Raw genomic sequence first — 21,830 nt, 5'->3', positions numbered from 1 at the left:
GATCAATTCCCAACCCCCAGGGTCTAATGCCTGATGATCTGAGGTGGAGCTGATGTAATAGAAATAAAGTGGACAAGAAATGTAACGTGCTTGAATGGTCCCCAAACCTTCCCCCGACCCGCCCTGGTCCATGGAAAAATTGTCTTCTACGAAACCAGTCCCTGATGCCAAAAAGGTTGGGGACTGCTGTTCAAGGCTAAGAAATCCTGTGTTAATTATTTGAGAAAAAACAAAATTGAGTTGGATCTTTAGGTTCACACTAGACACCAGAGCACTGCAGGAGACCTGGGTTTGATCTCTGGTTAGGGAAGATCCCCTGGAGAAGGAAAGGACAAGCCACTCCAGTATTCTTGCCTGGAAAATTCCAGGCAAGGAATTTTCAAAGGAGCAGAGGAGCCTGGCAGGCTACAGTACATGGGGTCGCAAAGAATCGGTCGTGACTGAACGACTAACACGATAACAAGAAGACATCAAAATAAATTCCGGATGGATCAGATCATACAAATAAGGGTGACCCCTGCCCCCACCCCAGGATCAGTGAATTACTTCCTCTGTTATTTAAATGTGTGTAGCATCCTTCAGTAGGTCAGATAATTATGGAGCACAGTCTCTTGGGATGGCTCCACAGAATCCCCTAACCCAGAAATTCTCAGCTGGAGGTTACCCCCCTCCATTACAACCTGGGGTTGTGATTGGCACCCAGTGGGTGGAGTCTATGGAGGCTGCTCACTGGCCTCCAGTGCACTGAAATGGCCCCTGCAGCAAAGAATTATCTGGCCCTGAAAACCAACAGCAATAACCAAAGTCAAGAAACCTGACTGAGACTTTCGAGATTATCAGACGTTGTTATAATTGATCCCTGGGATGTGGTTCCCGGATTGATATACAAAGTCTATCAATCCATGTTAATGTCTCTCAAGAATTCATAAACCTGGTGTTGGCATTTCACTCTTTAATATAGCAAGAAAACATAAAAACATAAAGTGGAAGTGGCCCTGCTGGGAGGGGCTAATTTGGGGTTCAGCCCCAGGAAAATGGGACTTCCTGTGTCACCCCTCCAGGGCAGGGCTGATCTGGGGTCAGGACTGAGCTCCAAACAGATGGGGCTTCCTGGACTAGCCCACCTGGGGGAGGGACAGCCCCACTGGGGAGCACAGGCCCTGGAAAGCAGAGTGTGCCCTCTGTCTATCTCTGCATCAGGGCATGCCTTGGGTTCCCTGAGGGTCCTCAGGGGAGGAATACAGAGAGGGGAAGTGGGGAGGAATGTGGCACACAGAGCATAGGTGGCTCTGGGACTTGGCATTGCCTGCGATGTAGAAAACCTGCAGGGATGAAGCCAAGAGAGGTTGTGGTGGGCTGACATCACCTTCACTCCATGGCCATTCTCCCACTCCAGTCTGGCCTCTCCTGCACTCCCGTCCTGGGAGGTGAGGAGTGCCGGGCATACCCAAGGGCTCCCAGACAAGCAGACCCTCCCTGTACCCAGGTGTCCCACGGCATCACTTACCACCCAGAAAGCCGTCAAAGCTCCCTGCAAGAAGCCGAAGAAAGCATCGTAGGGGTGGTGCCAGTGGTCCAAGACCCGGATGTAGCCAGTCAGCAGAGCCAGGGACAAGAAAAGGAGCTGGATGGTGGGCCCTAAGAGCCAGATTTTCTGTCCCCAGGAACCGGCCTGTATGTAGAGCTGGAAGGCGGGTGGCAGTGCCTTGAAACCCTGGGAGAGGGTAATCAGAGGGACTACACCCCAGGGCTGCATTTTTGTGCCCACCCGTGTTTTCTATCTGAACCTGCCAGTTTTGTATGGAAATGTATTTCAGCTTCTCAAGAGGGTAGGGGCTGTGTCCATCACTGTAACAGAGCTATGTGCTCTTAGCTACATGCTAGCGTTGGGAGAGTTGTTAGTTGGTGAATGATTTCCTAAGAGTCAGGTGAGACCCTCCGGGTAGGCTCATGCTGTGAGTGGGCACTGCCACTTCCTGCATCAGGTCTCCAATCGGAGCAGGTTGGCCTCATTGGCAAACCTTCAAGGAGCCGAGTTTGGGTTCTTGATTTTGAAATGGAAAACAGAAAAAAAAAAAAAAAATCCCATCAGGTGAAATTTACTTCCTTGAGATGAGCAAGAACAGGACAGTGGTGCTTGTGTGTTTCAGGGAGAGATCAACTGTGGGCACTTGAGGGACGCTTAAGAGGTGGGGGAATTCCCCGAGATCCAGAATATTCTGTTCACAAAGTTGTCCACTCCATCCAAAAATCAGACCACGGCCGGCCTCTGAGTTGTGTGTGGTCTGCCTGTGCACGTTGGCATGTTGGCGTGTACCCAGTCCCCCAACCACCGCCCCATCCCGGGAACGAAGGCAGTCTGTTTTGCTTGTTATTAATGATTAATAGTGACCTTTAGGCCAGATCCTGTTCTGAGTCCTTTGAGGGTATCAGTTCATCTATGTGTTAACTCATGAAACCACAACCCTAGGAGGCAAGTGCTGTTTCCATACAGATGAGGAAACCGAGGTTCAAGGTCTCACGTAGTGTCACACAAAGTTGAGGCTGGAAACGGAGCGGGTACATTCCACCTCCAAAACCCTGCGCTTTTATCACTACAGGAAGCTGTAATTACTTTGTCTTAAAATACAAAGGGGCAGGGATGGTTTGGGGGAGGTGGCCGCTGAACCCACTGTCTTTCAGGGAGAAAACATTGGTGGTGTAAAGGCAGCTGTGTGACCGTCATGTGCCCCGGTGGCTGGAGCTTCTGTGTCGTTGTGTCTGCCCACCACCAAGCTTGGGTGCTTTGGGCTGGCTCTAATCTGCTTCTGCCATCCAAGCCTATGCCCCTGGGTTGTTGGCTCCTTCCCAGAGGCAACTCCCCCTGCCCCCCCCCACTTCCCTTCCTGCCATTTTATTACCTAAATCTTAGATCTTCACCTCAGCTGGGTCTTGGGTGATTTCCCTTCCTGCTGTCCTTGGTGGAGCCCAGTCCTGGGCACAGACCCAGCCTGGCATGAGCCCTCTCCAGCTGCAGGGGCAGGGGCCGGGGGGACAGAGGGTTCTGCAAGTTGCTATTCTGGGACCAGGACGCTGAATGAATCTTAAGAGGAGATGGGCCCACCCCACTCTTGCCCTCCTGACTCTGGGGGAACACACAAGCTCTGTGGGAGCTGTGCCTGGCACTGTGGGCACCAACCATGGGATGGTGGGGGTGGGGGGAACAATGGAGCATTTTCTGGCCTTGCTGTGTGTGCAGCTCACCTCCCACCAACACTCACCACCAGATACACCATGCAGTACATCCCCAAGGAGGCGTTCTCAGAATAGAAGGACATCCTGGGGGATGGGCAGGGGTAGCATGGATATCAGCTGGGGGTGGAGTGGGGTGGGGTGGGGTGGGGACACCTCCTGGGTTCCCCTCTCTGCCCACCCACTCGCCTGGCATCGAGGACATCTTCAGGATGCCCTGTGCAGCTGTAGTTGGTGATGTAGCCATTCTCACAGTTGAAGGAGGTTGGATCCGGCAGGCATGTGGCCAGGAAGTGGGGCCGCAGTTGACCTGTGGTCATCTTGGCGATACTGGTCAGGGAGAAGCTGGCCAGGCCGCCAAAGATGAAGGCACGCAGCTGCTTGTAGATCATGGCCATGTAAGCGCTGCTCATGAAGGCTGGCGAGCTTAGCTGCAGGCCCCTGACCCGAATCAGCTCTCCCAGGCTGATCTGTGGGGCCAAAGTGGATGGGTGAGGGGGTCACTGCTGAGGGCAGGGGGTGCAAGGAGGGAAGGAAATCCTCCACGCTTTATCGCATATGGAAGGGAGGCTGTTGTTTCCCACTAAACCAGCCGAAAGTGTGGGTCTTCTCATTCCATCACACACACACACACAAATGGGTGATTTCTCCCACCCCTGTGTCTGAAATGGGAAGACTCCTAAGCCAAGGAATATGGCTTCCCATTACCACCAGGGAAAGGGCGGGGGTCCCATATCTGAAAGGGGTAGGATTTCGATATATCAGGAAAAGAGGCAGGGCATGGCTCTAGCTTATGTCAGACATAGGTAGGATTTCCTGTCCTATAGCTAAAAGGAGTGGGACTTCCTGTTACACCAGGAGAAGAGGTGGGACATCTCCCTAGTTTATGTCAGACATAGGCAGGATTTTCTGTCCCATATCTAAAAAGGGCAGGACTTCCTGTTATACCAGGAAATGAGGATAGGCTTCCACCCAAATGCTGGAAAATTGTGGAACATCCCCTGTCACCAAGGAGGAAGAAGCAGGATGTTCCATGTTTGAGAGGAGGAGGTTTCCCACCTTCCCAGGGGGCAGGGCTGCTTCCTGCCTTCTGCATAAAGGGTTGGGGCTTCCCAGTCTACTGGGGGGAGGTGGGGCTGAACTTCCTGTTCCATGCCTAAGGCAGAGAGGGGGTTCTTTCCCCTATACTAAGTCAAAAGTGGGGGCTTACTTTGTCCTCAAGGAAAGGGGTTTTATGCCATTGAGCAGTGAAATGTCCCATTTCAGTAGGAAAAAGAGGTGGTATTTACTTCTGCTTTAGATCTATAATCCTGGGGGGTTCCCATTTTGCCAGAAAAAGGGGTGAACTCGCTCATAGCGTGTCACCACAGCCTGAGGTGAAGTGGCCAGCCTCTTACCGTGAAGATGGAGATGAAGAAGCCCATCTTTATGAGTGCCGAGTCTTCGATGATGTAATGGGCCATCCGGGGGTATTGGATGGTGGTGTCATTGCAAAAGAAGCCCTGGATGTGGGGTTCCAGCAAACCGGTCTCACTCAGCACAATGGGGAGGCTGACTGCAGGGGGTGGAGATGACCCCACTCATAGACGGGTCACCTGAGGTTGACTCTCCTTAGGCCTTCTGGCCAGTCTGTCCTCCCAGCATCTCCACAGCCTGGACATGGGGACATGGGTGGGGAGGACAGTCTGGCCAGGAGGCCAGAGCCCCAGGGACCCATTCACAGCTGGGGTCTTGGGAATGAGGTGGGTAAGGGGTAAGGATAATGATGGAAGGGCTCACTCTTTCCATATGTGTGTGTGTCCTCTTGTGTGCAGGTACACGTGTATGACTGTGGCTCCGCATGTGTTTGTGTACGAATGTGTATGTGTGCTGATGGATAGCTATGTCTATGTCATGTGTATGTGGTGTGAATAGGTGTTTGTGGTGCTCATGAGTACATGTCTGTGAGAGAGAGAAAAAAAAAAAGACATTATACATTGTATCCACGGATGTGTGGGTTGTCTTGGTGTGTGTGGTATCTATGTGTGTTTCATGCCTATGTGGATGGTTCTGTGGCTGATCGAGCTGGGAGAAAATGGTAGCAAAGTTGTGTGTGAGCAGCCTCTGGGGCCCCTCACCTGACACTACTATCCTGAAGGCAGGCAGACCAGGGGGCCTGTCTCCAGCCGGTGTAGGCCTGCTCATTCTACAAGCCTATACCAGGCCTCCCTCCCCGTCTTGACTCTCATCCGCTGAAGCCTAGTGGCAGCTGGAACCCAATCTCTCACCATCCCCAGCTCCCTCGCTGGGCTGGAAGGGCCAAGCTAGTGTCCCAGCCTGGCCTCCGCATCCCAGCAAAGGAGCTTTGGTCACTAGTTCTACCCACTGGGGAGTTGAGGGTATTGGTCTATGCCAGCCACACATCTGGACCCCAAGCAAGCTCAGGCCACATGGGTACCCACACACCCAGAATCTGACACACACAATTAGACAACCACACAGTCTGACCCAGACACCCAGATTCCGATGTACATACATAGACATATAACAGTATACCCACAATACACATAGGCCCATATAGACCCAGACACAAAGCTGGCTACACAAATACCATTGGATGGACCACCACCCCAGATGCATAGTCACGGGCTCCCATAGATGAAGTGCATGCAAAAAAGTCACCCACAATGAACCGCCCCCCGCCCACCAAGCCAATACAGCAGGCAACACAATACAATATGCAACTCGGGGACCCAAAGGGACACACGCATACACGCTCACATGTGCACACACACACAGAATTATACATTCACATGGATATGAGTGCAACACAGACCAGCCCCAGACATACAGATAGACCCAGGGGCTTGCACACAACATACCCCTAGTCAAAACGTACACAGAGATATATATAGTAAAACATACCTCCTACCACAGACACATAGACAGACCCAGATACACAACTCAAGGAGACTTACAGCACATAAAGTCATATGCAAGACTGAAACAAAAAGATGAGCAGCTGGACGCTGACCCCAGCATCCAGATCCAGGATGACAGGTAAGCACACAAAATCCATTCTTGTGGAGAGTCCCCTTCTGCTCCCTTCACGCAGAGTCTCATTGACCCAGACATCCCAGAAATATGCTGATGACACGCATGTCCCAAGTACACACATTAGGGCAGGCAGCCAGCCCCAGGCCTAGCAAACCTCAGATAAAGACACACAGGAAGACAAACTCCCTCCAAGGCTTCTTGGGTGTCCACGTAGGGCAGGGGCTCAAGGACGGTAGGGAGGGGGCTCACCCAGCATCAGACAGATTAAGTCCAAAGCCACCAACAGCTTGGCAGTCCAGGAGTGTGGCAGCGGATGGAACAGGGGTGTCCTGCGCGGGTCTCCAGGCCACAGGCACTGGTATCGGACCACCAACTCAGGCAAGGCCAAGATGGTATGTGGTAAGTTGATTGCCTGTGGGGAACGAAGGGGTTGGCATGCCCACCCGGACTGGAATTAGAGCTCAAGAGGCGATCTGGTCATAGTGGGGGAGAGGCTGGTTTGAATGGTGAAGATCAAGGTGGGCAGGGAGGGGTCCCATTGCAGGCCAGTAATTAGATGGCCAAGGAGGCGGGGCAACCCCCAGAATGGCCAAGGAGGTGGCACCTTCCTGAGGATGGCCTAAGGGTCGGAGGAAACTGAGGCCTCCCTGACTCCATTAGTTGGGAGCCCCATCCCATTCAGGGACTTGACTGATTTTGGGGTAAGGTCTTGAAATTTTGAGTGGGGTCTGGAAGAAGGTGGAGAGGAACAAAGTGGGTGGGGTTTAAGTGCTCAGACAAAATGCTCAGAGACCAGAGGACTCCAGGAAAGTTAGACTAGGACTGGGAATGGGGCAGAGAGTTCTGGAAAAGTGTTGCTGCTGCTGCTAAGTCGCTTCAGTCGTGTCCGACTCTGTGCGACCCTATAGACAGAAGCCCACCAGGCTCCCCCATCCTTGGGATTCTCCAGGCAAGAACACTGGAGTGGGTTGCCATTTCCTTCTCTAATGCATGAAAGTGAAAAGTGAAAGTGAAGTCGCTCAATCATGTCTGACTCTTAGCGACCCCATGGACTGCAGCCTACCAGGCTCCTCCATCCATGGGATTTTCCAGGTAAGAGTACTGGAGTGGGTGCCATTGCCCAGGACAAAATACTCAAGAGACTGGAGTCTCCAGGAAAGTCAGGCTAGGGAGACAATAAAAGGGCGGAGCCTGGGGAGAGGCAGTCCTAGCCCGAGAAAAGTAGAAAAGTGAATGGGCCAGGAGAGTGGGCAAGGCCTCAGAAGTTGGTCTGAAATGTGGGCGGAGCTTACGGGAAAGTGGGCAGACTGGAGGCTGGGCAGGGCTTGGGACAATAGTGGCTAGGAAGTGGGCGGGGCCTAGGGAGAATGACAGGGAAGTGGGAGGGGCTTATGAGTGGGCAGGGCTTGGGATACCGAGGGCGGGAGAGTGGGCGGGGCCTGGGAGAAAGGGAAGTGGAAAGGGCTTACGGAGTATGACGGGGTAGTGGTGGGGTTTGGGATTGGGCAGGGCTTGGGAGACTGGGGCAGCTCTGCGAGGGGCAAGCCCACCTTTCTCAGGGTCCCGCGGGTAAAAGGCATATCGGAGTTGACGAGAGTCCTCCTGGGAGAAACGTCTCCGTGCTGGCGATTGCAGACGTTGGGCGATTCCCTGGTGGTCATTCTCCGGCTGAGAGCCTGTTTGGGCAGGCAGGACCCTTCCATCTCTATCAACGGCTGCCCTGTCCCTCTTCGCCACGCCGGGAGTCCTCGCCGCTCCTCATTGGTCCGCCGCGGACCAATGGGAATTCGCCTCCGGGCTTACCCTGTCTTTACTGTCCCTGGAGCACCGTCCTCGCGGGGACCCGGGGTTGCACCGAGTGGGGATGGGTGAGGGTCTTCAGTCCCACTCCTGCTTCTTACGCCCTGTTCCCGCGTCCAAGACCCTGTCTGGTCCCGTTCCAGCCGGGCTCCGGTGTCTCCCTTTCCCTGTTGCCACGCTCCTTTCTCCGAGTGTTTCAGTAGACGCCGAAGCATCTTTTCATCCTTTCAGCCTAGACACCCTCCTCCCACCCGCCCATTCCGTGAAGCCCTGGACCGAGGCGCCGGGTCCACCAGGGGTCGCCCGCGGCCCACACTGCCAAGGAAAGGGACCCAGAGTTTCCTTAAGGGAGGGAGTGAGTGATACGCCCCCAGAAGGAGAGCCTGGGGGGTGGATCTTTGGTGGCTCAAAGACCCTGGATCTTCCCTGGGGGCGGGACCTGGGTTTCCTTGGTTGTTCTCCCTTGTATTTGTGTCTTTTCCAGTCTTTCCAGGTCAGCCTGTGTCAGTCAGTGTGTGACTTAAGTGCCTTTGGTGGTCTTTGGGCATCTGATACTGTGTGTCTTTGAATGCATATCTCAGAGCCTTCAAGACTCTTTCAGGCTGTATGTTAGTGGGTATGCGTGACTCTGGGCATGAATCTGTCCTTTTGTGCTCTTGTGGCTAGCTTGGGCAGCTGTGTGTCTAGTATTGTGTGTCTGGGCATGTCTTAGTGTGTGACTGTGTGTATGCCTGTATGGTGTATCCCCACCACTGTTTTGGTATGCATGTGATTGTGATATTGTGTGTTCTTATATTCTGGGGTGTTTATGCTCTGAATATGTATCCGTTGTGTGTCTCTGTGCGTCTGTGGCTAGCTTTGGGGGCTACTCTTGTGTATCTGTGATTACGTGTCTCAGTGTGTGTATGTGTGGTGTGTTTGTGTCTCTGCCTTTGTTTGTAATTGTGTACTGCCTGAATCGGGATGTCTTTTGTACACAAGTGTCTGTCTGGTGGCTGCCTTTCTGGGCCAGTTGGAGAGTCCCTTCCAGGTGTTAGCCGTGCTGGGGCCTCCTTCCTGAGACCAGGCTGGCTTGCTTCCCAGCAGAGTGAGCTGGCTTCTCAGGGACCGGGCCCTCTGAGGGGTACCCCGGGCCTGCCCTGGTATGCTTGGGTCTTCCCCATCCCTGTGTTCGTCCACTGCCATTAGCAGGGAAACACCATTTCCTACCTTTGATGTCACTGGTGTGAAAATTTTCCCTTCCTCCAAATAGCTCGGGTCTTTCTTTTTTATTTTTTCTCTTAAAATTTGTGTGTGTGTGGCCTGTGTGTGGCCACTGGTTTCTTTCTCTATGTACTCATACTTGACCACGATTCTGTATGTAACACACACACACAAACCAAGACAAAGCAAATGTGGAAAATGTAAGTGGGCAGAAGCTTATACAGTGGAAGGTTCATGATCTCTTTTTCAGATAATTCTCCTGAATACCTCCGCTTCCTTCCTTTTTTTTTTTTTTTTTTTTTTAATTTACTTATTTATTGGGCCACCCTGGGTATTAGTTGCAGCATGTGGGATCTAGTTTCCTGACCAGGGATCGAATCCAGGCCCCCTGCATTAGGAGTGCGGAGTCTTAACAGGGAAGCCCCCCACTGAGCTTCTTATAAACCTTCTAGATATGTGCTATGCAAATGTGTCTTTGCTCTGAAACCAAATCCGCATTCTTTGTTTTCTTAGCCCTTAGAGATCTCTATCGAGCCCCAAATAGATGACTCAACCTCCCCCATGGCTTATTACTGAACTGATTCTATGAGTGATAATCTGACCATTTCGATGACACTTTTGACTATTTCCATTCTGAATTCTTCCTGCCTCTCTTTTGGCCCAGACATCTGCACTCGTTTCTGGACTCTGCTGCTTCATCTACAGGATCAAATCCCCACCTACAAGTTACAGAGGCACCAGACCATCAGCCTCAATCGTGCCGGAGAGCACTTGCTGAATGCCAGGTGCCATTCTGGCTTCTGATTCGGGACAGTAATCCCAGGAGGTGGTCCCTGTATTAGCTATACTTCCCTGATGGGAACCTTGAGGCAGAGAGGTGAAGGCATTTGCTTTGAGACAGAACTGGGATTTAAAGCTAGCTATGCGTTGAGACCTTCTCTTATTCCCATTTCAGTTCAGTTCAGTTCAATCGCTCAGTCGTGTCCGACTCTTTGCGACACCATGGACTGCAGCACACCAGGCTCCCTGTCCATCACCAACTCCTGGAGCTGGTGTGAAAAGCAAGGCTCAGAGATGGGATCATGTGCCATTGTTGTTCCTCAACTAGAAACACACTTTTAGGTACATCCCCTCACTCCCACTTTCCTTATCCTGAACACTCATTACGTTGGAAACACAACACAGTTCAACAGTAGCTGGGTAAGGGCACCCCAACTCCACAAAGTCTAATGGCACCATCATGCCTTGTCATGTTTACACAATATGGCAAGTGCATTCACATGCCGGATCTGTGTTTCCCCGGCTTCCCCAGGGCCAAGGAGACTCGGACCCAGCTTTTCCAGAGACTTAATCTGGAGAACGTGATTCTTCTCTCAGTTTCAATTTCCTCCTTCAACACGTGTGGACACTCCCTCAGCTCAAAACCAATCTCACTCAATTATTTTCTTCTCATTTTTCTTCTTTTCTTGGTTTACAGCCCCCTACTGGGTCCCATGCTCTCTCACTGTGCACTTACCCAGTAATCACTAAAGATCTCTTTCAGGCTTTGCCTGTGGGGACACGAAGGATCCAGGCCAATGGACTTCATTCAGGGTGGCGGGCAGGCAGGAACTCATAAGGAGGTGAGTTTGGCTAGGAAAAATCAAGGCATACTTCCTGGAGGAGGTGCCTGTTTGCTGGGCCTCTGAGAGGGGAGAGGGGTTCTCCCCCCTCCAACTACTTCCTGCCCAGTCCCTCCCTTGAGCCCTGGAATGGCAATGGTGAGAGAATTCAGGTCCTTCCCCTAGAGGGGAGGGAAACCAGGGCCCACTCTCTCCTGGGGAGACAGTTGAGCACAGAGGTGTGACTACTGAACCATGTGGTGCTAGGCAACTGATGCTGAGAGCTCCATGGTGGGCGGGGCTGTTTATATCAGATGTGCCGACCACAACAATGCGTCATGGCGTTCCCTGGCTGCGGCCTGCGCCTTCCCCAGGCTGCCAGGCCTTGTTCCCCGACCCTGGAGGGGGTGTACAGAATTCTGCTAAGTCCCTTAATTCAGAAGTCACTGGAAGTCCTTGACTGTGACTTTGACTTTTGGAGTTTCAGTTTTTTTTTTACTCCAGCCATCGGAATTGTAGAAAACTCAGTGATCCAGCTCACCTGGAATGAGCCTTTGCCATGGGCCTGCCACTGCTCACAGCAAGTTCTCAGCTACCCTTTGAGATTTACTCTTATTCCCATTTAGCGGATGTGGAAAGTGAGGCTCAGAGAGCTGAAACAGCTTGCCCCAGACCACACAGCAAGAAACCGGAGGGCTGAAATGCAAGAATGTTAGAGCGGGGGCAGCAAATTTTCCACTGAGAGACCAGAGAGAGTAAACATTCGGGGCTTCATGGGCCAAACAATCTCTGTTGTAACTACCCCATTTGGCTGGAACATTGCAAAAGTCACCACAGACTGTATGGAAACGAATGAGCGTGGCTGTGTGCTGATACAATTTTATTTGTGGACACTGAAATTTGAATTTCACACGTGATTTGCACCTGTCAGGAGTCTTCTTTTGACTTTTCCCAGCTGCCTCAAAATGAAAACACACAAAATGTCAGTGGACTGAGGTTTTTCCACCTCTAGAATCCATGCTGGTAACTATTATACTTCATTCATTCCTTTATTCAATAAATACTATCAAGGCCTATAATTTTCTAGGTACTGGAGGTAGCATGGAAACCAGGCAGGTGAAGATATTCCTCTTTGGGACTTAACAGTTTCTTGGGGGGAAACAACCACGAGCAAGTAAACAAACGAACAAGAATATCTCACGTGGTGGAAACTGCTAGTAAGGAAATTTCAAGGGGTGATGTAACTGGGGCCCGAGAGAGAGACACTTTCGTTTGGGTTGTCCGAGATGGTGCCTGGGAGTTCTCTGAATTCCTCTTTTTCGTCAGCTCGGGCAAACCTTGTCTGTGAGCTGCCTTGGGGTGGGGTTTAATAATAAACAGAATGGCCAGTGGCCTGTGAGCTTCTTGGCAGAGCGATGGTATCTGGTGAAGCCTCTTTGTCCTCAGAATCTTTGTATCTATCTTCCTGGCTGGTCAGATTCCTCGGAGAAAAGATCCCACCATCCCCATCTTTCAGGTCCTGGCTGCTGGGTCGAGGGGGCGAGGGTCAAGGTGGGACAGTTTCAACTCTTGCATTCAAGTTCACACATTTGATTCACACATGATCCTAGCATGATTTTTCTATTATCAACTGCATTCCTCCCACCAGAAATGTTGAGATTTCCGTGGTCTAGAGGGGAAAAAAAAAAAAGCAACAAAAAAATGGCTGTGTTTCCACCCTACTGGGGAGCAGAGCTGGTATCTCTTTTGGGAATTTACTTTCAACCAATGCTTCTACTTTAGCTGCCACCCACCACATCTCTTTTGGAGTTGGCAGGAGGTCACCAATAACTGAGGCGTGAGACACGGTGGTTGATGGTGGTATTTTGCTAGGGAATGTGTATTTGGCATTCCACCCCATGGCTGACAAGTTTTGGTTTAGGTTTTAAAACAGTCCCTTAACTATGGCTGCAGTGAGATTTTGGGAGACAGTAAAAGTAGGCGCCGGACCTTAATTCTTCTGCTTTACTCAGAAGGACAGCTGACCTCAGATCTGGGGGAAAGAACATTCCAGGCATAGGGGACAGAAGGTGCGAAGGAACAATCTTGGTACAACGCAGTGGGTTCTTCAACTTGGGCAAGTGTCAGAATGTTCTTGAAGGCTCCTTCAGACACTGACTGCAGGGCTTCAGTTCCCAGAACGTCAATAGGTCTGGCTGAGGTGCTAGAATTTGCAGAGCTAGCAGGTCCCCCAGGTGATGCTGGTTTGGGCACAGAAATTTTTTATAAACCGCTAGTATTAAAACGGAAGCTTTTTACACCTAGGTGTCAACAAGAGCCAGTATCATTACTGTTTTCTCCTTTTAATTCCTCAGAGAGGCTTAATACAAGGTTGAATACAGGGTCGGTATCCGATCTTTGTTCAGTTGAACCAAAACACCCCTCCCCCCATTTCCTGGGCCGCTGGTGGACGGGTGAGATCAATTCCCGAGTCCATTCTCCCTTGCGCTATAGGGGAAGTGAGACCTGAAGAAGGATGGCGAGGTCCACCCTGCTGGTCTGGGGAGAGCCGGGCTTCTCTGGGAGCCCAGGGCTTTTCTAGGGCTGGCCATCTGTCAATCCACGATTGCTTCCTCTTTTGAGGCAGAGTTCTGGTCGCATCTCCGCTCCTCCTCCCGCCCCCGCGGACACCACCAGAGCGCGAACGGGAAATTTGAGTTTCCTCCGCCTCACTCAAGGTTGTCCCTTTCCTACAAGGGGAATTTCTCCACCTGGACTCTCCAGCCTTTTGCTTGTGGGGTCCAGGGAGCCCCAGACGGGAAGCGTCTAGGTGGGTGGGTGGGGGCAGGCCAGGGAAGGTCCGGGGTCCCGGGAAAAGAGAGGGAAGTAGAGAGAGGACTGAGCAGGGCACTCGGGGTTCCATTGGGAGGACTTATGCTCCAGAGGACAAGCGGGCTGAGGCCTGGCTGTTCTTTGATTCCTCCGAAGAAGTGCTGAGTTTAGGGGAGCCCTGGAGGAGCCCCAATGCTGGGGGGAGGAGCGCTAGGGAGGGATAAGAAATCCGGAAAAGAGACAAGAGAGAGAAGCAGAGAGGCTAAGAGATAACCAGGGAGATGCAAGAGAGAGAACTGGGGGTCAAGAGGATTTGATGGAGCAGAGCGTGGAGAGCTAGAGAGAAAAGGAGACGGAGATTCAGGGAAGAGAAAGTTGGGGAAAGTTTGGACCGAAGGTGGAGGGGGCGGGGCGGGGCCGAACGGGGCGGGGCGGGCGGGAACCAACCTACCCAGCGGGTCGCTGGGATCCCCACGGGCCACTCCCCGGAAAGCGGGACTTAGCTATAAAGGGCCGTGCGCTGGACCCGGCTCGCAGCCGCCCGCAGCCGGCCATGCACTCCAGCAACCTCGCCACCCCGGACCCCGAGGCCCAGCGGTCGCCCGCGCCCCCGGGTCGCGTCTGCAACCCGCTGCCCTGGGCTCTGAGCGCCGCGCTGCTGCTGCTTGCCGCTGCCTGCGCCACCTGCGTGGTGCGGGTCTGGGGCGTCCCCGGGACCCCTGCCTCGCCGGTTTCCAGTCCAGCGCCCAGCTCGATTCTCCCCGTGGGCCTGGAGCAGACTTCCGACCCCCACGCCCGCCTCCCCAACTCTCCGCAGGTGAGATACTGCCCGATCTGGACTCCGAGAGAGACCCGTACCCAGCCCCGGGACCCCTTCTCCATCCGCGTCCCCGCCTCCCGCAAGGTCTTTTCTGCGTCCCAGCCCGAGGGTGGAGAGACCCACCCCCCGTCCTTCTTGGATTTCTGAGGGCACCAATTCTTTATCCAGGTCTCCAAGGGGGCGCCATTCTAATCCTAACCCCCCGTGAGACCCCATCTGCACCCCGGGCTTCAGATGGGGACCGTTTCACCAACGCGCACCCCGAGGGACACTGCAATCGTCGTGGGGTTCCCCTTTTCTTTCGTAACTCGGGGAGAACCTCGGTTTTTTCCCGGACCCTTAGGGTACCCTCCTTTCCCTCTCAAGACTCTGCAGTGTCAAGCCCCCTGGAGGGACTGTCTCATTTCCCTCCTAAGTCCTCGGGGTCCTCTCCTTGCAGACAGCCAGGGCTGGGGCAGCGTGTGTGTGTGTGTGTGTGTGTGTGTGTGTGCGCGCGCGCGGAGTGGTTCTTTTGGAACGCGAAGGGAAGGGACCATAAAGACTGTAGGCTCAAGGCCTGCGCAGATCCCGGGGACCCCACTTTCCAGGGGGCTGCGAGTTGCGAGTAGGAGGACCTTTAATCACTTTGCGTTTGTCCTTTATCTCAGCAGGGCGTGTTCGCGCAGCTGGTGGTGGCCGATGGTGGTGAGTGACTCCCTAAAGACCCGGGGGAGCTGGGGGGGAGGGTGCACTAAGTGGGAGAGCTCCGGGAGAGGGAAGCCCCCTCCCCCCTCTGACCCAACCTGATCCTCTTTCCCTCCCTTCTCTGAAAAGCTTCCCCTACCCTCTTAGAACCTCGGCTGTCCCTCTCCGGGTCTCCTTCTCTGACCTCCATCTGTGTCCACCTCAGACCCCCGCCCCCTTAAGGCTGGGCCTGGATCCGCGCAAATCTCAGCCGGGTCGGCTCCCTCTACTGGACTCAGGGAGATCCGGACCCCTCCTCCGCAGCCGTTTCCCCTCCCTCACTTCTGGAAGCCCTATTTCCCACTCACTTCCCTTCCCCGCTTTCAGGGACCCTCCTCCTCCTCCTCCTCCTCTCTCTTAGGGAGACTCTTTCCCTGTTCCCTCTGCCCCTCCCTCTCCCAGACTCTCCTCCTCACCCTCCCTCAGTAGACCGTCCCCCTTTCCTCTCCCTCTTTTGGGGACTCTTCCCCCAAGCCCTTTCCCTCCCCCTTCCGGACTCTCCTGCAACCTCCTCGCATCTCTTTTAAGAAGACCTTCACCCCATCCTCTCTCTCTTTGAAATTCCCTCCTTCTTCACCCTCCACCCCTTTCTCTCTCCCGTTAGCTTTCCTCTAGGATCTTCGCTCCTTCCTGACAAGCTTCCCTTCCCCGCCCTCTCCCTCTCGTCCTGCCTCCTTCTCCGAGTCCCTCCATTCTATCTCGTCTCTGCCTGCCCCCTCTCTCTCCAAACCCCTTCCTCCCATCCCTAGGAGCTCCCTTTCCCCTCCATCATCCTTTCTGGCATTACATGTCCTCCTCCTCCCTGGTTTCTGGAAGTCTCTCTCCCTCCACCAACACCCCCTCTCTCCCCTCCGCTTCCTCAATCTCCACCTGAGTCTCTTCCCCCTCCCCCCGAATTTTCCTCCCTTCTTAGCCCCTCTTTCCCCTCCTCAAGCCCTACTTCCCTCCGAGACGCTTTTCCTTCCCTGAGCTCCCTTATCTTTCTCACACACTCCTCCCCACTTTTGCCTCTCCCTTAGAGCCGCTCCCCCCGTTTCCCAGGGCTATGCTCCCCGCCCACCAGCTATGCACACCTGCTCAGTGTACCCCACCTTCTCCTCCCACAGCACAGCTGACCGAAGGGCCGGTGCAGTGGCGTAGCGAGCAGGGGTTGACAGGTGTGACTCTGGCGCCAGGCGTGCACTACGACAAGCGCACCCAAGAGCTGGTGGTCCCCGAGGCCGGGGTCTACTATGTTTTCTTGCACTTGACCCTGAAGCGCGTGATGGCGGGCAACCGCAACGGCTCCGACTCCATCTCCGTGGCCCTGGACCTGCAGCCTTACCAAGCCGGGGCCGCCCTAACCCTGACCTTGGACTTGCCACCCCCACCCTTGGGGAACTCAGCAGCTGGTTTCCGGAGCAGCTTGCTGCACCTGGATGCGGGGCAGCGCTTGAGCGTCCACTTGCGCCCCAGGATCCGGGAGCCTCTCTCCTGGCAGCTCTCAGCCGAAGCCACGGTCTGGGGCCTCTTCCGCGTGGCCACCCAAGTTCCCAGTGGACTTCCCTTGTCAAAGCTCACGTGACCCCAGGCCTAGGTGTCACCTCCTGGAACAAGACTGCATCTTCCCTTCTTTCGTTGGGGCCCCAGGTGATGGGACCCAGCTCCTCTACCTCACTGGGCTGGCCAGGGGTCAGTGCTGCTGACCCCCTTCCTCTAGGATCCTCTGGGTCCCTCGGTATTTATTCTGAGCTGAGCTCAGACACTGTACATTATATTAATCCATTCAACTGATATTTATTGAGCTTCTGCTCCATGCCAGGCACTGTACAGGGCTAGAGAAATAGGAGCAAATAAAATAGACCCTCTCCCCATCCTTATTTATGTTAATATGTGTGAAATAGAGACTCATTTCCAATCCCTCTCCTTCCCACTCCATGGGATTCACGGGGCTAACTTGTGGGAGAGGGTCCAAGTATGTATGCTGCGTGAGCTTTATTCACTCATGCAAAATTTATCAGGCACTGTTTTAGGTGTTGGGGATCCAGCCAGGAACAAGATAAGACAAAACCTCCAGCTTTTGCCAAGCTGATGGTCTAATATGCTGGCTTTACAATATGACTGTGTGTGACCGTGTGTAACAGGGACATACGGGAGGGTGTGAGGTGGTACCTGATGCTGGATAATAAAATATTTTTATATATTATGACTGCTATGTACTGTACATTTACTAGACATTGTGAGTTATCTTGAGGCTTCAAACTGCCCTGTGCCTTAGGCATGGGATTTTTGTTATTTTCGTGATATTATTTCTATGCCCTTGAGATAGTTCACCTCTACTGTATCTGGCATTGGAAATATTGTGTAATTCCGTTTCTCAGGACATTGCTTGCCAGCTCTGTGTTCAGTGTCACCACACTAGTAACTTAAAATGGACCATGGTGATGGTATTTACACTAGGGGAAGCAGCAAAGCTTACAAGTCTGATTTGATGTATTGTTTGTTGATTGCCTACACTCAAAAGTGCTGGGAAAACATGTTCGCCATGTAGATGACATTTATGTGGGTTTTGCCTGTAACTGTTAATATTGTCACTAGCACACAAAAAAATCGAGGGCTGTTAAACCATTATCTGATTTAGCAAAGAAGTTCCAAGCATCATCAAAAAGCAAGTGAAGTGTGAACACACATCTTGATTGTTTCGTTCCATCTCCGTGTCTAGAGGAAAATATCAACCTCCATTTGCTTGTTTCTCACCTGCAAGCATAGATTGGCTTTGGGTTACAAAAGTGGAAAAAAAAAAAACCAAAAAACGAGAAAGGCAGTCTGTGACACTCAGTTTTGGCTGTATGGAATTTGCAGTGGGGAGTATCTTATTTTATTGCTGGAGGTTGCCTGCTAAACATTTATGCCAATAAAATTTATAATAAATACAGATTCAATTCTCTCCTTTTTAAAAATTTTAATTTTGTTTATTCATTTTGCTGCATTGGGACTTAGTTGCAGCACTTGAAGATCTTTTGATCTTTCTTTGAGCATGCGAGATCTTTGTGGCATGTGGAATCTAGTTTCTTGATGAGGGATTGAACCTGGGCCCGCTGCATTGGGAGCATGGAGTTTTAGCCACTGGACCACTAGGGAAGTTCCTCAACTTTCTACTTCATGAGAGCTGGTTGTTAAACATTTGCCAGCACACCACTGTCCTGACCAGTTCTCCCACCCCCCCCTAGTTTTCCCATCATGAAAATCTGCCCCTTGGCCCATTTAAACCAGATGGACCTTGGCTCCTGGGGCTGGGGTGGACAGGGAGGTTTCCATAGAGCAGATGACCTTGATGGGGACTTAAAAGGAGGGGTGGAGGTAAGGAGGAAGGGGAAGAGCTTTGCCTGTGCTAGACAGCCAGGAGGGTGTGTGATGGGCAGTGAAGATGAATTTCATTGCCTGACCCAGCTCTACACCTTCTCAAAGAGTTCCTTCCATTCCCCACATCCCTTCTGAGTGAGCAGAACTGACATTGAACTGACAACCATGAATACAGGCATGAAAGTGAAAATGTTAGTTGCTCAGTCATGCTTGACTCTCTGTGACCTCATGGACTGTAGCCTCTGTCCATAGAATTCTCCAGGCAAGAATTCTAGACTGGTTTTCCATTCCCTTCTCCAGATCTTCCCAACCCAGGAACTGAACCCAGGTCTCTCACATTGTAGGCAGATTCTTTACCTTCTGAGCCATCAAAGTGAAGTGAAGTCGCTCAATCGTGTCTGACTCTTTGCGACCCCATGGACTGTAGCCTACCACGCTCCTCCATCCATGGGATTTTCCAGGCAAGAGTACTGGAGTGGGAGGCCATTTCCTTCTCCAGAGGATATTCCCAACCCAGGGATTGAACCTGGGTCTCCCGCATTGTAGGCAGACGCTTTGCCATCTGAGCTATCAGGGAAGTCTCAAATATTTGTAGCTCAGTCAGTAAAGAATCTGCCTGCAGTGCAGGAGACCTGGATTCGATCCCTGGGTTGGGAATATCCCCTGGAGAAGGAAATGGCAACCCACTCCAGTATCCTTGCCTGGAAAATTTCATGCACAGAGGAGCCTGGTGGGCTGCAGTCCATGGAGTCACAAAGAGTTGGACAGGACTGAGTGACAAACACACACACACATCCTTAAATTATTAAACTAGCTCTATAGTGAAAGTGAAGCCGCTCAGTCGTGTCCGACTCTTCTCAACCCCATGGACTGTAGCCTACCAGGCTCCTCAGTCCATGGAATTTTCCAGGCAAGAGTACTGGAGTGGGTTGTCATTTCCTTCTCCAGGGGATCTTCCCAACCCAGGGATCGAACCCAGGTCTCCCGCACTGCAGGCAGACGCTTTACTTTCTGAGCCACCAGGGAAGCCTAGCTTTCTGGAAACTAGCTCTATGCTAATTGGCAAATATCTATTACTCCCCACCCCCTTTTGTTGGAAGCTTCCTCTGGACCCTAGGATGGCCCTGATAACCCAGGATCCAAAGTGTTAACACTGAGTTCGCCCCTGGGATTGGTGGGGGAAGGGTGTATAGTCCAGGGGCCAACTTCAAATCTGATTGGTCAATCTCTGGCTACACTGAAGTGAGTGAGTGAAGTCTCTAGTCGCGTCTGACTCTTTGGGGCCCCTTGGACTGTAGCCTATCAGGCTCCTCTGTCCATGGAATTTTCCAGGCAAGAGTACTGGAGTGGGTTGCCATTTCCTTCTGGCTACACCCGCTGTTTCCAATTTTAGTGATCACCCCTGGTGCCATGTGGTGCCACTTCTCTGGCACAGTTGATTGGTCAGTGTGGATACATGACTCAAGGTGGGCCAATCAGATCTCCTTGGAAGGAATGCAGTGTGCCTGGCCCCTTGCTGATCTTATTAGTCATGAATTGGAAGCTGTATGGGAGAGAGAGGCATGGAAGGGCAGAGCAAGATGGGTGGGGATGTGTGGATGAGAGCATAAAACCCTGGTGTCACAGAGGAGCCACCGAGGTTTCCAGTTTGTGCGTGCTCAGTCCGTCAGTCTTGTCCTACTCTTTTATGACCTCATGGACTATAGCCCACCAGGTTCCTCAGTCCTTGGAATCTTCTAGACAAGAATACTGGAGTGGGTAGCTATTCCCTTCTCCAGGGGATCTTCCCCATCCAGGGACTGAACCCATGTCTCCTGCATTGAAGGTGGATTTTTTACCAACTGAGCTTGATATCAGGGAAGGCATTGCGTCGGTGATGGCATCCAACAGAGAGAGTTAATTCTCAGGTAGGTTGATAAGAAGTCCGGGATCCCCGAGGAGGAGAAAGGGGTCTGGGGCTCTTGAGGAAGAGAAAAGGACAAATTTTTTTTTCCTACATTCCTTAGTCTGTCACATAAGATGTTATTTTCTTTAAGCCCAAAGCTGATGATTACACAAGAAACAACTCATCTTAAGCTCCATACTAAGGATTATATAACGACAATGTATCTTGCTCAAGGACATATTTCTCCTTTTTAACAAGAACCTTTTGGCTAATCTTGTTATTTTACATGGGAGTGGTTCTGGTAAGACCTTTCTATTGTTAATTCTAATCTTTTTAATTTAAGATGTATGTTGTGGGAGTTTGTCTGGTAAAAGTATATATTGATAAGACTAGCAAGGGGGCACTCTCCATCCCCCTTCTGATGTCAATGTCAGAAGCTTTCTCTGTCCTTTTTATACTTTAATAAAACTCTTCTACACAAAAGCTCTTGAGTGATCAAGCCTGGTCCCTGATCCCAAAGCTAAATCTTTTTCTTTGGAGATCACGAATCTAACATCGTTCACCATAAGCTATCACAGCCATCTCATCCTCTGTTGCCCTCTTCTCCTTTTGCCTTCTCCCAGCATCAGGGTCTTTTCCTTGCCTTTCAGCTTAGGCTGCTCACAGGAAGCACGTGAATTCTGGGGGGACACTATTCAATGTCTAGTGTGTTCTCTTGTGGGTGGGGCATGAGAAACTTGAGTGTGCTCCCAGGAATTTCCTTCTGGGGTGTGTTCTGTTCTGCCAAATGACCTTGAAGACAGCGTCTCCAAGGATGCAGTCCACCAAGGCTCTATCCTTCCTAGTGGCTTTGGGATTCCAGTGTTATATTGTTATGTTGAGGATGAGTCTGAGATCCCTAAGTAGAGACCCATAGCCCCTCCCACCAAAGCAGGAGGGAGGAGACATGTCCCACCAGGGCATGTCTCCAGTGATGGAGAAGGCAGAGTGGAGAAGCCCAATGCCTTGCATCAGCTTTGCGTGTTGAGTGTATGTGTTTTGGGAGAAGTACAGTGAGGCAGGAGCAGGGATGGGTCTGCAAAGCATGTTTTATTTTTATTATTTAAAAATTTTTTTGGCTGTGCCACTCAGCCTGTGGGATCTTATTTCCCCAACCAGGGGTTGAACTCATGGCTCCTGCAGTAGGAGGAGGATTCTTAACCACTGGAACCACCAGGGAAGCTCCGAGCATTCTTTCTTAAAAAAAAAAAGAAAGAAATTGTGTTAAGATTACAGCATAAGATCTACCCTCAACAAAAGTTTAAGTGCACAACAGAGTATTATTAACTATAGGTGTAATATTGTACAGCAGATCTCCAAAACAAATTCAATTTGAGTA

General features: G+C 51.8%; 2 protein-coding genes across 10 annotated transcripts; one reads left to right on the top strand and one right to left on the bottom strand.

Moving 5' to 3' along the window:
* Positions 1–937: 937 nt before the first annotated feature.
* Positions 938–13,562, bottom strand: LOC101905992 (phospholipid phosphatase 3). Of its 8 annotated transcripts, none has more exons than XM_059888622.1 (8): positions 10,787–13,562; positions 7,818–7,943; positions 6,517–6,679; positions 4,629–4,786; positions 3,421–3,701; positions 3,261–3,318; positions 1,508–1,684; positions 1,099–1,322 (listed from the first exon to the last, which is right to left on the bottom strand). In XM_059888622.1, the coding sequence occupies exons 1-8, from the start codon at positions 10,856–10,858 to the stop codon at positions 1,197–1,199; spliced, it is 1,161 nt and encodes a 386-aa protein (XP_059744605.1). In that variant the 5' UTR covers positions 10,859–13,562; the 3' UTR covers positions 1,099–1,196. The 8 variants fall into 8 exon arrangements, with proteins under 8 accessions (XP_059744607.1, XP_059744608.1, XP_024850713.1 ...); XM_059888627.1 differs by lacking the exon at positions 1,099–1,322 and adding an exon at positions 2,920–3,010 and having other exon boundaries at positions 1,601–1,684; XM_059888626.1 differs by lacking the exon at positions 1,099–1,322 and adding an exon at positions 2,901–3,010 and having other exon boundaries at positions 1,603–1,684.
* A 653-nt stretch (positions 13,563–14,215) lies between these two features.
* Positions 14,216–18,141, top strand: TNFSF9 (TNF superfamily member 9). Of its 2 annotated transcripts, none has more exons than XM_005208903.5 (3): positions 14,216–14,499; positions 15,153–15,186; positions 16,332–18,141. In XM_005208903.5, the coding sequence occupies exons 1-3, from the start codon at positions 14,236–14,238 to the stop codon at positions 16,787–16,789; spliced, it is 756 nt and encodes a 251-aa protein (XP_005208960.1). In that variant the 5' UTR covers positions 14,216–14,235; the 3' UTR covers positions 16,790–18,141. The 2 variants fall into 2 exon arrangements, with proteins under 2 accessions (XP_005208960.1, NP_001306831.1); NM_001319902.1 differs by having other exon boundaries at positions 14,236–14,499; positions 15,150–15,186; positions 16,332–16,789.
* Positions 18,142–21,830: the final 3,689 nt, after the last annotated feature.

This window comes from Bos taurus, chromosome 7, assembly GCF_002263795.3.
Source record: "Bos taurus isolate L1 Dominette 01449 registration number 42190680 breed Hereford chromosome 7, ARS-UCD2.0, whole genome shotgun sequence".
Lineage (NCBI taxonomy): Eukaryota > Metazoa > Chordata > Mammalia > Artiodactyla > Bovidae > Bos > Bos taurus.
The sequence above is the reverse complement of the archived record's forward strand: the minus strand, read 5'-3'. Positions and strand labels throughout refer to the sequence as shown.